Source organism: Salmo salar, chromosome 18, assembly GCF_965601325.2.
Source record: "Salmo salar chromosome 18, fSalSal1, whole genome shotgun sequence".
NCBI lineage: Eukaryota > Metazoa > Chordata > Actinopteri > Salmoniformes > Salmonidae > Salmo > Salmo salar.
In genome coordinates, this window is record NC_138308.1 from 36,743,356 (window position 1) to 36,758,586 (window position 15,231).

General features: G+C 38.7%; 1 protein-coding gene across 5 annotated transcripts in view; it reads right to left on the reverse strand.

Annotated features, from left to right (window-relative positions):
* The window catches only part of ehbp1 (EH domain binding protein 1), a 477,797-nt gene that overhangs the window by 169,425 nt on the left and 293,141 nt on the right, over positions 1 to 15,231 (reverse strand). For 4 of the 5 annotated variants that reach the window (XM_082964936.1, XM_082964939.1, XM_082964938.1 and 1 more), the window contains exons 7-8: positions 6,059 to 6,198; positions 361 to 468 (exon numbers count right to left, since the gene is read on the reverse strand). In XM_082964936.1, coding sequence (XP_082821062.1) covers positions 361 to 468; positions 6,059 to 6,198 — 248 coding nt within the window. The remainder of the gene's footprint in view (positions 1 to 360; positions 469 to 6,058; positions 6,199 to 15,231) is intronic. The other variant, XM_082964937.1, reaches the window with a different exon arrangement.

A 15,231-nucleotide genomic window follows, 5' to 3' on the forward strand; every position in this document is an offset into this window, starting at 1 on the left:
CAGTAGAGAGAGCTAGGGCAGTAGATAGTAAGGGCTAGGGCTGTAGAGAGTAAGGGCTAGGGCAGTAAAGAGCTAGGGCAGTAGAGAGAGAGCTAGGGCAGTAGAGAGTAAGGGCTAGGGCAGTAGAGAGTAAGGGCTAGGGCAGTAGAGAGTAAGGGCTAGGGCAGTAGAGGGAGAGAGGGCTAGGGCAGTAGAGGGAGAGAGGGCTAGGGCAGTAGAGAGAGAGAGCAAGCTAGAGCAGGAGAGAGAGAAACGAGAGTTAGAAAGAACAAGACAAAAAGGGACAGAACAACAGAACGAGACAGTGAGAACGAGTGAGAAAGAAAAAGAGAAAAGGTTGAAAGTTGAAAACAGAAAGACCTTGGGAGGGAGACTGAGCGCTGCTTGGTGTTTTACTAGCCAGCTTTAGGAAGTAGTCTTCAGGATCTCCGGCTAAGCAGCTGAGAGCATTGAGCTGGTTTACCATCTCTGAAAACAACCAGGCCAGAGAGCAGGAAGGGAGGACAGCAGTGAGCAGAGAGAAAACATACAATACACACATATATTCACAGAGGTTATATGTGTTAGGTTAGGTAGTAGAATGTCATATGTTGAAGGCTAAGAGACTACATATATTCAGAGAGGTTATATGTGTTAGGTAGCACATTAATGTAAAGGCTAAGAGACTACATATATTCACATATATTCAGAGAGGTTATATATGTGTTAGGTAGCACATTAATGTAAAGGCTAAGAGACTACATATATTCAGAGGTTATATATGTGTTAGGTAGCACATTAATGTAAAGCCTAAGAGACTACATATACAAGTAACTGCCAAAATAAAGGAAACACCAACATAGAATGTCTTAATAGGGCGTTGGGTCACCAGGAGCCAGAACAGCCTCAATGTGCCTTGGCATAGATTCTACAAGTGTCTGGAACTATATAGGAATACAACACCATTATTCCACAAGGAATTCCATCATGTGGTGTTTTGCTGATGGTGTTGGAAAACACTGTCTCAGGCGCCGCCCCAGAATCTCCTATAAGTGTTTAACTGGGTTGAGATCTGGTGACTGAGACGGCCATGGCATATGGTAAACAACGTTTTCATCAAACCATTCAGTGACCCCTCGTGTCCTGTGGATGGGAGCATTGTTATCCTACAGGGGACATAGCCATGGTAGACAAAATAATGGCCTGCCCAGCATTTTTATACATGATGGGATGTTAATTGCTTAATTAACTCAGGAACCACACCTGTTTTCAATATACTTTATATCCCTCATTTACTCAAGTGTTTCCATTATTTTGGCAGTTACATGTATATGACAGAACATAGTTGGGTTAGCTTTGGGTAGCAATGCTGGGCTTAGGGACAACATATATTCACAGTCCTGTGTGTGTGTGTGTGTGTGTGTGTGTGTTAGAGAGCACATATATTCACAGAATCGTGTGTGTGTGTGTGTGTGTGTGTGTGTGTGTGTGTGTGTGTGTGTGTGTGTGTGTGTGTGTGTGTTTGATATTGAATATACCTAGCCATATGTAGAAGGTTAAGAGAGCACATATATATTCACAAAGTCATTGTTAGCACATACTGTACATGTTAAGAATAAGAGAATGCATATACACTATTACTAGAACACTGTTCACTTTGCCTTGCTAGCACAGCTAATACACACATGTACTGAACACAAATATAAAAACACAACAAGCAACAACTTCAGCGGTTTCACTGAGTTAAAGTTCATATGAGGAAATCAGTCAACTGATATGAATTCAATAGGCCCTAATCTATGGATTTCACATGACTGGGCAGGGGCGCAGCCATGGCAGGGGCACAGCCAATCAAAATGAGTTTTTCCCCTCAAAAGGGATTTATTACAGGGAGAAACACTGAGTTTCATCAGCTGTCCGGGTGGCTGGTCTCAGACGGTCCCGCAGCTGAAGAAGCCGGATATGGAGGTCCTGTGCTGGCGTGGTTACACGTGGTCTGCGGTCGTAAGGCCGGTTGGACATACTGCCAAATTCTCTAAAACAACTTTGGAGGCGGCTTATGGTAGAAAAATTAACATTCAATTCTCTGGCAAAAGCTCTGGTGGACATTCCTACAGTCAGCATGCCAATTGCACGCTCCCTGAAAACTTGAGACATTGTGGCATTGTGTTGTATGACAAAACGGCACATTTTTAGAGTGGCCTTTTATTGTCCCCAGCACAAGGTGCACCTATGTAATGATAATGCTGTTTAATCAGCTTCTTGATATGCCACACGTCAGGTGGATAATTATCTTGGCAAATGAGAAACGCTCACTAACAGGATTGCAAACAAATTTGTGCACAAAATTAGAGAGAAATAAGCTTTTTGTGCGCATGGAAAATATCTGGAATCAGTTATTTCAACTGATGAAACATGGGACCAACACTTCGTTGCGTTTCTATTTTTATTCAGTACATATGTCAAGGCTAAAAGCAGACATATATTCATAGACAGTAGAGGTATCTGCAGGGGGCGACGAGATACAGTGCCCTCATTTCTAAACCATATACAGTTGAAGTGGGAAGTTTACATACACTTAGGTTGGAGTCATTAAAACTCGTTTTTCAACCACTCCACAAATTTCTTATTAACAAACTATAGTTTTGGCAAGTCAGTTAGGACATCTACTTTGTGCATGACACAAGTCATTCTTCCAACAATTGTTTACAGACAGATTATTTCACTTTTAATTCATTGTATCACAATTCCAGTGGGTCAGACGTTTACATACACCAAGTTGACTGTGCCTTTAAACAGCTTGGAAAATTCCAGAAAATGTCATCATGGCTTTAGAAGCTTCTGATAGGCTAATTGACATCATTTGAGTCAATTGGAGGTGTACCTGTGGATGTATTTCAAGGCCTACCTTCAAACTCAGTGCCTCTTTGCTTGACGTCATGGGAAAATCAAAAGAAATCAGCCAAGACCTCAGAAAGAAGATTGTAGACCTCCACAAGTCTGGTTCATCCTTGGGAGCAATTTCCAAATGCCTGAATGTACCATGTTCTTCTGTACAAACAATAGTACGCAAGTATAAACACCATGGGACCACGCAGACGTCATACCGCTCAGACGCATTCTGTCTACTAGAGATGAACATACTTTGGTGCGAAAAGTGCAAATCAATCCCAGAACAACAGGACCTTGTGAAGATGCTGGAGAAAACAGGTACAAAAGTATCTATATCCATAGTAAAACGAGTCCTATATTGACATAACCTGAAACGCCGCTCAGCAAGGAAGAAGCCACTGCTCCAAAACCGCCATAAAAAAGCCAGACTACGGTTTGCAACTGCACATGGAGACAAAGATCGTACTTTTTGGAGAAATGTCCTCTGGCCTGCTGAAACAAAAATAGAACTGTTTGGCCATAATGACCATCGTTATGTTTGGAGGAAAAAGGGGGAGCTTGCAAGCTGAAGAAAACCATCCCAACCGTGAAGCACGGGGGTGGCAGCATCATGTTGTGGGGGTGCTTTGCTGCAGGAGGGACTGGTGCACTTCACAAAATAGATGGCATCATGAGGAAAAAAAATGTAGTGGATATATTGAAGCAACATCTCAAGACATCAGTCAGGAAGTTTAAGCTTGGTTGCAAATGGGTCTTCCAAGTGGACAATGACCCAAAGCATACTTCTAAAGTTATGGCAAAATGGCTTAAGGACAACAAAGTCAAGGTATTGGAGTGGCCATCACAAAGCCCTGACCTCAATCCTATAGAACTGAAAAAGCGTGTGCGAGCAAGGAGGCCTACAAACCTGACTCAGTTACACCAGCTCTGTCAGGAGGAATGGGACAAAATTCACCCAATTTATTGTGGGAAGCTTGTGGAAGGCTACCCGAAACATTTGACCCAAGTTAAACAATTTAAAGGCAATGCTATCAAATACTAATTGAGTGTATTTAAACTTCTGACCCACTAGGATTGTGATGAAAAAAATAAAAGCTGAAATAAATACCTCTACTATTATTCTGACATTTCACATTCTTAAAATAAAGTGGTGATCCTAACTGACCTAAGAAGATAATTTTTACTAGGATTAAATGTCAGGAATTGTGGAAAAACTGAGTTTAAATGTATTTGGCTAAGGTGTATGTAAACTTCCGACTTCAACTGTATACAATAATTTATTCTTAACTGACTTACCTAGTTAAACAAAGGTTACATTGAAATAAATAAAAATATATACACTACTGGTCAAAAGTAGCCAAAAGCATTCCAGGGGAAGCTGGTTGAGAGAATGCCAAGAGTGTGCAAAGCTGTCATGAAGGCAAAGGGTGGCTATTTGAAGAATCTGAAATATAACATATATTTTGATTTGTTTAACACTTTTTTTGGTTACTACATGATTCCATATGTGTTATTTCATAGTTTTGATGTCTTGACTATTATTCTACAATGTAGGAAATAGTAAAAATAAAGAAAAACCCTTGAATGAGTAGGTGTTCTAAAACTTTGGACTGGTAGTGTATATGAAAATAACCTTAAATAAAAAGATGGCATTCTGTACTGTCCAATCATATGAATAATTTGACCTCAAAACCAAAATGCTGGACTATAAAGACAAATTAAAATGTTTTTCTGCACTGTCCAAAGTGTATATTCACTGACAGTACATTTAACTGTAGCTACTAGCTAGCATCCTTTGTTAGAAATGCTAGCACTATGCTACCGTATCTGCCGCTACAAGTTACTAGCTAGACTAACTAGCATCTTTAGTTAGTCATGCTAGCACTATGCTACCGTATTTACCGCTACAAGCTAGGTTAACTAGCATCTATAGTTAGTCATGCTAGCGCTATGCTACCATATTTGCCACTACAAGTTACTAGCTAGGCTAGCTAGCATTCTGGGACTGATCTAGGTTGAAGATACCCAGGCTAGAATAAAAATAATTCCACATGAAAGCTTTTGAAGAAAAAAATATATATTAATGGGACTAGCGTCGATGCTAACTAGCATTGCTGAACCCATTGTTTAGAATTCTTCAACATTTTTCAAAGAGTTGTGGGATAATAGTTGTGGGATACTACTATCCTCTTGTCTTAACCTTTGTTATGTACAACCTAGGGACTAAGGCAGCATTTTCCAAACTCGGTCCTCGTGACCCCAGGGGATGCAGGTTTTGGTTTTAGCACTAGCACTACACAGCTGATTGAAATAATTAAAGATCGATGATTAGTTGATTATTAGAATCAGCTGTGTAGTGTTAGGGGCTAAAACCTGCACCCCTTGGGGTCCAGAGGACTGAGTTTTGGAAACCCTGGACTAAGGGAATGACCATGAGGGTTGACTACAGATAGTACAACCGCCACTATGACAAAGACTTACGCCCGTATGCATATGACCAGTGGCGTGCAGCTATAGGCACCCAATGTATATTTATGTACGTAGAGCGGAGAGGGACTAGAAGAGGAAAAACACAAAGTTTAATGTAAAGAGCCTACGCTTTGTGAAGTCAGATTAAACAAAGCAGAACACAGCAGCTCCCATTCATTAGTCATAGTGTGATCTGGAGTATGTACGGATAGATGGAGGGAGGAAGCGGAGGGAGGGAGGGATGGAGGGAGGGAGGGAGAGAGAGAGAAATGGAGGGAGAGAGGGATGGAGGGAGGAAAGGAGAGAAGGATGGAGGGAGGGAGAGAGAGAGATGGAGGGAGGGAGAGAGAGATGGAGGGAGGAAGGGAGAGAAGGAGGGAGGGAGGGAGAGAGAGAGATGGAGGGAGAGATGGAGGGAGGGAGAGAAAGATGGAGGGAGGGGGAGGGAGGGAGGGAGGGAGCCAGCCCACAGAAGAGAATGCGTGTTGGAAAAAAATGAAATGTTGTGGGAAAAACTGCAACATCCATAAACATGAACACATCCCATACACCCACAAACATGAACACATCCCATAAACCCATAAACATAAACACTGAAGCAGGAAGTCTCACTGAGGTCAGATGACCTTTTACAATGGAGGGGAGATTTGCTGCAATTCAGCTGTGATCTCAGCAGCTTCTTCTGGTCTCCTTAACAAATAGAGGTGTGACCACTGACCTGTGATTTTAGCAGCCTTCTCCTCCTGGTTGGCCCTGTTCTCCTCATTCTCCTCGTCCTCCTCCTCAAAGTCATCCAGGTTGCCGATATCGGCCTGCTTCATACTCATCAGGCTGGCAAGGCTCTGCATGTCCTCGTCACTGAGACAAAGACAGACAGACACAGACAGACAGACAGACAGACAGACAGACAGACAGACAGATTTTATTTGTGATAAATCTAACAAAGAGAATCCACGACATACAGCCATTTTGTACAGGCCAACATCTCTCTCTCTCTCTCATAGCAGACAAGCATTTCACAGGGGAGAAAGGCCCAACTCACACCTACTGTAAAACCATGTAACACATCAAGTCTCATGATGTACAGGGAATATCATGACTTGTCCATAGAGTGGTATTAAACAGGGAATATCACGACCTGTCTATAGTGGTATTAAACAGGGAATATCACGACCTGTCTATAGAGTTATTAAACAGGGAATATCACGACCTGTCTATAGTGTTATTAAACATTGAATATCATGACCTGTCTATAGTGGTATTAAAACAGGGAATATCATGACCTGTCTATAGCGTTATTAAACAGGGAATATCATGACCTGTCTATAGAGTGTTATTAAGCAGGGAATATCATGACCTGTCTATAGTGGTATTAAACAGGGAATATCATGACCTGTCTATAGAGTGTTATTAAACAGGGAATATCATGACCTGGCTATAGAGTGGTATTAAACAGGGAATATCATGACCTGTCTATAGTGGTATTAAACAGGGAATATCATGACCTGTCTATAGAGTGTTATTAAACAGGGAATATCACGACCTGTCTATAGTGTTATTAAACAGGGAATATCATGACCTGTCTATAGAGTGGTATTAAACAGGGAATATCATGACCTGTCTATAGTGGTATTAAACAGGGAATATCATGACCTGTCTATAGAGTGTATTAAACAGGGAATATCATGACCTGTCTATAGTGGTATTAAACAGGGAATATCATGACCTGTCTATAGGTGGTATTAAACAGGGAATATCATGACCTGTCTATAGAGTGTATTAAACAGGGAATATCATGACCTGTCTATAGTGGTATTAAACAGGGAATATCATGACCTGTCTATAGTGGTATTAAACAGGGAATATCATGACCTGTCTATAGTGTTATTAAACAGGGAATATCATGACCTGTCTATAGTGTTATTAAACAGGGAATATCATGACCTGTCTATAGTGGTATTAAACAGGGAATATCATGACCTGTCTATAGAGTGGTATTAAACAGGGAATATCATGACCTGTCTATAGAGTGGTATTAAACAGGGAATATCATGACCTGTCTATAGAGTGGTATTAAACAGGGAATATCATGACCTGTCGATAGAGTGGTATTAAACAGGGAATATCACGACCTGTCTATAGAGTGGTATTAAACAGGGAATATCATGACCTGTCTATAGTGTTATTAAACAGGGAATATCATGACCTGTCTATAGAGTGTTATTAAACAGGGAATATCACGACCTGTCTATAGTGTTATTAAACAGGGAATATCACGACCTGTCTATAGTGGTATTAAACAGGGAATATCATGACCTGTCTATAGTGGTATTAAACAGGGAATATCACGACCTGTCTATAGAGTGTTATTAAACAGGGAATATCATGACCTGTCTATAGTGGTATTAAACAGGGAATATCATGACCTGTCTATAGTGGTATTAAACAGGGAATATCACGACCTGTCTATAGTGGTATTAAACAGGGAATATCACGACCTGTCTATAGAGTGGTATTAAACAGGGAATATCATGACCTGTCTATAGAGTGTTATTAAACAGGGAATATCACGACCTGTCTATAGAGTGTTATTAAACAGGGAATATCATGACCTGTCTATAGAGTGGTATTAAACAGGGAATATCATGACCTGTCTATAGAGTGTTATTAAACAGGGAATATCATGACCTGTCTATAGAGTGGTATTAAACAGGGAATATCATGACCTGTCTATAGTGGTATTAAACAGGGAATATCATGACCTGTCTATAGAGTGTTATTAAACAGGGAATATCACGACCTGTCTATAGAGTGTTATTAAACAGGGAATATCATGACCTGTCTATAGAGTGGTGTTAAACAGGGAATATCACGACCTGTCTATAGTGTTATTAAACAGGGAATATCATGACCTGTCTATAGAGTGGTATTAAACAGGGAATATCACGACCTGTCTATAGAGTGGTATTAAACAGGGAATATCATGACCTGTCTATAGAGTGGTATTAAACAGGGAATATCATGACCTGTCTATAGAGTGTTATTAAACAGGGAATATCACGACCTGTCTATAGTGTTATTAAACAGGGAATATCACGACCTGTCTATAGTGGTATTAAACAGGGAATATCACGACCTGTCTATAGAGTGGTATTAAACAGGGAATATCATGACCTGTCTATAGTGTTATTAAACAGGGAATATCATGACCTGTCTATAGAGTGGTATTAAACAGGGAATATCATGACCTGTCTATAGAGTGGTATTAAACAGGGAATATCACGACCTGTCTATAGAGTGTTATTAAACAGGGAATATCACGACCTGTCTATAGTGTTATTAAACAGGGAATATCACGACCTGTCTATAGTGTTATTAAACAGGGAATATCATGACCTGTCTATAGTGGTATTAAACAGGGAATATCATGACCTGTCTATAGTGTTATTAAACAGGGAATATCACGACCTGTCTATAGAGTGTTATTAAACAGGGAATATCATGACCTGTCTATAGTGGTATTAAACAGGGAATATCATGACCTGTCTATAGAGTGGTATTAAACAGGGAATATCATGACCTGTCTATAGAGTGGTATTAAACAGGGAATATCACGACCTGTCTATAGAGTGGTATTAAACAGGGAATATCATGACCTGTCTATAGTGTTATTAAACAGGGAATATCACGACCTGTCTATAGAGTGGTATTAAACAGGGAATATCACGACCTGTCTATAGTGTTATTAAACAGGGAATATCACGACCTGTCTATAGAGTGGTATTAAACAGGGAATATCACGACCTGTCTATAGTGTTATTAAACAGGGAATATCATGACCTGTCTATAGAGTGTTATTAAACAGGGAATATCACGACCTGTCTATAGTGTTATTAAACAGGGAATATCACGACCTGTCTATAGAGTGGTATTAAACAGGGAATATCATGACCTGTCTATAGAGTGGTATTAAACAGGGAATATCATGACCTGTCTATAGTGTTATTAAACAGGGAATATCACGACCTGTCTATAGAGTGGTATTAAAGAGGGAATATCATGACCTGTCAATAGTGTTATTAAACAGGGAATATCGTGACCTGTCTATAGTGTTATTAAACAGGGAATATCACAACCTGTCTATAGAGTGGTATTAAACAGGGAATATCATGACCTGTCTATAGAGTGGTATTAAACAGGGAATATCATGACCTGTCTATAGAGTGGTATTAAACAGGGAATATCACGACCTGTCTATAGAGTGGTATTAAACAGGGAATATCATGACCTGTCTATAGTGTTATTAAACAGGGAATATCATGACCTGTCTATAGAGTGTTATTAAACAGGGAATATCACGACCTGTCTATAGTGTTATTAAACAGGGAATATCACGACCTGTCTATAGTGTTATTAAACAGGGAATATCACGACCTGTCTATAGTGTTATTAAACAGGGAATATCATGACCTGTCTATAGAGTGGTATTAAACAGGGAATATCATGACCTGTCTATAGTGTTATTAAACTGGGAATATCACGACCTGTCTATAGAGCGTTATTAAACAGGGAATATCATGACCTGTCTATAGTGGTATTAAACAGGGAATATCACGACCTGTCTATAGAGTGGTATTAAACAGGGAATATCACGACCTGTCTATAGAGTGTTATTAAATAGGGAATATCACGAACAGTCAATAGAGTGGTATTAAACAGGGAATATCATGACCTGTCTATAGTGGTATTAAACAGGGAATATCATGACCTGTCTATAGTGGTATTAAACAGGGAATATCATGACCTGTCTATAGTGGTATTAAACAGGGAATATCACGACCTGTCTATAGAGTGTTATTAAACAGGGAATATCACGACCTGTCTATAGAGTGTTATTAAACAGGGAATATCATGACCTGTCTATAGAGTGTTATTAAACAGGGAATATCATGACCTGTCTATAAGTGTTATTAAACAGGGAATATCATGACCTGTCTATAGAGTGGTATTAAACAGGGAATATCATGACCTGTCTATAGTGGTATTAAACAGGGAATATCATGACCTGTCTATAGAGTGTTATTAAACAGGGAATATCACGACCCGTCTATAGAGTGTTATTAAACAGGGAATATCATGACCTGTCTATAGAGTGGTGTTAAACAGGGAATATCATGACCTGTCTATAGTGTTATTAAACAGGGAATATCACGACCTGTCTATAGTGTTATTAAAAAGGGAATATCATGACCTGTCTATAGAGTGGTATTAAACAGGGAATATCACGACCTGTCTATAGAGTAGTATTAAACAGGGAATATCATGACCTGTCTATAGAGTGGTATTAAACAGGGAATATCATGACCTGTCTATAGAGTGTTATTAAACAGGGAATATCCGGACCTGTCTATAGTGTTATTAAACAGGGAATATCACGACCTGTCTATAGTGTTATTAAACAGGGAATATCACGACCTGTCTATAGAGTGGTATTAAACAGGGAATATCACGACCTGTCTATAGTGTTATTAAACAGGGAATATCATGACCTGTCTATAGAGTAGTATTAAACAGGGAATATCACGACCTGTCTATAGTGGTATTAAACAGGGAATATCACGACCTGTCTAAAGTGTTATTAAACAGGGAATATCACGACCTGTCTATAGAGTGTTATTAAACAGGGAATATCATGACCTGTCTATAGTGGTATTAAACAGGGAATATCACGACCTGTCTATAGAGTGGTATTAAACAGGGAATATCACGACCTGTCTATAGTGGTATTAAACAGGGAATATCATGACCTGTCTATAGAGTGGTATTAAACAGGGAATATCATGACCTGTCTATAGTGGTATTAAACAGGGAATATCATGACCTGTCTATAGTGGTATTAAACAGGGAATATCACGACCTGTCTATAGAGTGGTATTAAACAGGGAATATCACGACCTGTCTATAGAGTGTTATTAAACAGGGAATATCATGACCTGTCTATAGTGTTATTAAACAGGGAATATCATGACCTGTCTATAGAGTGGTATTAAACAGGGAATATCATGACCTGTCTATAGAGTGGTATTAAACAGGGAATATCATGACCTGTCTATAGAGTGGTATTAAACAGGGAATATCACGACCTGTCTATAGAGTGGTATTAAACAGGGAATATCATGACCTGTCTATAGAGTGTTATTAAACAGGGAATATCATGACCTGTCTATAGTGTTATTAAACAGGGAATATCACGACCTGTCTATAGTGTTATTAAACAGGGAATATCATGACCTGTCTATAGAGTGGTATTAAACAGGGAATATCACGACCTGTCTATAGAGTGTATTAAACAGGGAATATCATGACCTGTCTATAGAGTGGTATTAAACAGGGAATATCATGACCTGTCTATAGAGTGTTATTAAACAGGGAATATCACGACCTGTCTATAGTGTTATTAAACAGGGAATATCACGACCTGTCTATAGTGTTATTAAACAGGGAATATCATGACCTGTCTATAGTGGTATTAAACAGGGAATATCATGACCTGTCTATAGAGTGGTATTAAACAGGGAATATCACGACCTGTCTATAGTGTTATTAAACAGGGAATATCATGACCTGTCTATAGAGTGTTATTAAACAGGGAATATCATGACCTGTCTATAGTGGTATTAAACAGGGAATATCATGACCTGTCTATAGAGTGTTATTAAACAGGGAATATCATGACCTGTCTATAGAGTGTTATTAAACAGGGAATATCACGACCTGTCTATAGTGTTATTAAACAGGGAATATCACGACCTGTCTATAGTGGTATTAAACAGGGAATATCATGACCTGTCTATAGAGTGTTATTAAACAGGGAATATCACGACCTGTCTATAGTGTTATTAAACAGGGAATATCACGACCTGTCTATAGTGGTATTAAACAGGGAATATCATGACCTGTCTATAGTGGTATTAAACAGGGAATATCATGACCTGTCTATAGTGTTATTAAACAGGGAATATCATGACCTGTCTATAGTGGTATTAAACAGGGAATATCATGACCTGTCTATAGTGGTATTAAACAGGGAATATCATGACCTGTCTATAGAGTGGTATTAAACAGGGAATATCATGACCTGTCTATAGAGTGGTATTAAACAGGGAATATCATGACCTGTCTATAGAGTGGTATTAAACAGGGAATATCATGACCTGTCTATAGTGGTATTAAACAGGGAATATCATGACCTGTCTATAGTGGTATTAAACAGGGAATATCACGACCTGTCTATAGAGTGTTATTAAACAGGGAATATCACGACCTGTCTATAGAGTGTTATTAAACAGGGAATATCATGACCTGTCTATAGAGTGTTATTAAACAGGGAATATCATGACCTGTCTATAGAGTGTTATTAAACAGGGAATATCATGACCTGTCTATAGAGTGGTATTAAACAGGGAATATCATGACCTGTCTATAGTGTTATTAAACAGGGAATATCACGACCTGTCTATAGAGTGTTATTAAACAGGGAATATCATGACCTGTCTATAGAGTGGTATTAAACAGGGAATATCATGACCTGTCTATAGTGTTATTAAACAGGGAATATCATGACCTGTCTATAGTGTTATTAAACAGGGAATATCATGACCTGTCTATAGTGGTATTAAACAGGGAATATCACGACCTGTCTATAGAGTGTTATTAAACAGGGAATATCACGACCTGTCTATAGAGTGTTATTAAACAGGGAATATCATGACCTGTCTATAGAGTGGTGTTAAACAGGGAATATCATGACCTGTCTATAGTGTTATTAAACAGGGAATATCACGACCTGTCTATAGTGTTATTAAAAAGGGAATATCATGACCTGTCTATAGAGTGGTATTAAACAGGGAATATCACGACCTGTCTATAGAGTAGTATTAAACAGGGAATATCATGACCTGTCTATAGAGTGGTATTAAACAGGGAATATCATGACCTGTCTATAGAGTGTTATTAAACAGGGAATATCACGACCTGTCTATAGTGTTATTAAACAGGGAATATCACGACCTGTCTATAGTGTTATTAAACAGGGAATATCACGACCTGTCTATAGTGTTATTAAACAGGGAATATCACGACCTGTCTATAGAGTGGTATTAAACAGGGAATATCACGACCTGTCTATAGTGTTATTAAACAGGGAATATCATGACCTGTCTATAGAGTGTTATTAAACAGGGAATATCATGACCTGTCTATAGTGGTATTAAACAGGGAATATCATGACCTGTCTATAGAGTGTTATTAAACAGGGAATATCATGACCTGTCTATAGAGTGTTATTAAACAGGGAATATCACGACCTGTCTATAGAGTTATTAAACAGGGAATATCACGACCTGTCTATAGTGGTATTAAACAGGGAATATCATGACCTGTCTATAGAGTGTTATTAAACAGGGAATATCACGACCTGTCTATAGAGTTATTAAACAGGGAATATCACGACCTGTCTATAGTGGTATTAAACAGGGAATATCATGACCTGTCTATAGTGGTATTAAACAGGGAATATCATGACCTGTCTATAGCGTTATTAAACAGGGAATATCAAGACCTGTCTATAGGGGTATTAAACAGGGAATATCATGACCTGTCTATAGTGGTTTTAAACAGGGAATATCATGACCTGTCAATAGAGTGGTATTAAACAGGGAATATCATGACCTGTCTATAGAGTGGTATTAAACAGGGAATATCATGACCTGTCTATAGAGTGGTATTAAACAGGGAATATCATGACCTGGATACCACTGGATATCATAAGGTGAATGTACCAATTTGTAAGTCGCTCTGGATAAGAGCGTCTGCTAAATGACTTAAATGTTAAATGTTAAAATGACCTGTCTATAGAGTGGTATTAAACAGGGAATATCATGACCTGTCGATAGAGTGGTATTAAACAGGGAATATCATGACCTGTCTATAGAGTGTTATTAAACAGGGAATATCACGACCTGTCTATAGTGTTATTAAACAGGGAATATCACGACCTGTCTATAGTGGTATTAAAACAGGGAATATCATGACCTGTCTATAGCGTTATTAAACAGGGAATATCATGACCTGTCTATAGAGTGTTATTAAGCAGGGAATATCATGACCTGTCTATAGTGGTATTAAACAGGGAATATCATGACCTGTCTATAGTGGTATTAAACAGGGAATATCATGACCTGTCTATAGAGTGTTATTAAACAGGGAATATCACGACCTGTCTATAGTGTTATTAAACAGGGAATATCACGACCTGTCTATAGTGTTATTAAACAGGGAATATCATGACCTGTCTATAGAGTGGTATTAAACAGGGAATATCACGACCTGTCTATAGTGTTATTAAACAGGGAATATCATGACCTGTCTATAGAGTGTATTAAACAGGGAATATCATGACCTGTCTATAGAGTGGTATTAAACAGGGAATATCACGACCTGTCTATAGAGTGGTATTAAACAGGGAATATCACGACCTGTCTATAGTGTTATTAAACAGGGAATATCACGACCTGTCTATAGTGTTATTAAACAGGGAATATCATGACCTGTCTATAGAGTGGTATTAAACAGGGAATATCACGACCTGTCTATAGTGTTATTAAACAGGGAATATCACGACCTGTCTATAGTGTTATTAAACAGGGAATATCACGACCTGTCTATAGAGTGGTATTAAACAGGGAATATCACGACCTGTCTATAGTGTTATTAAACAGGGAATATCATGACCTGTCTATAGAGTGGTATTAAACAGGGAATATCATGACCTGTCTATAGAGTGGTATTAAACAGGGAATATCACGACCTGTCTATAGAGTGGTATTAAAC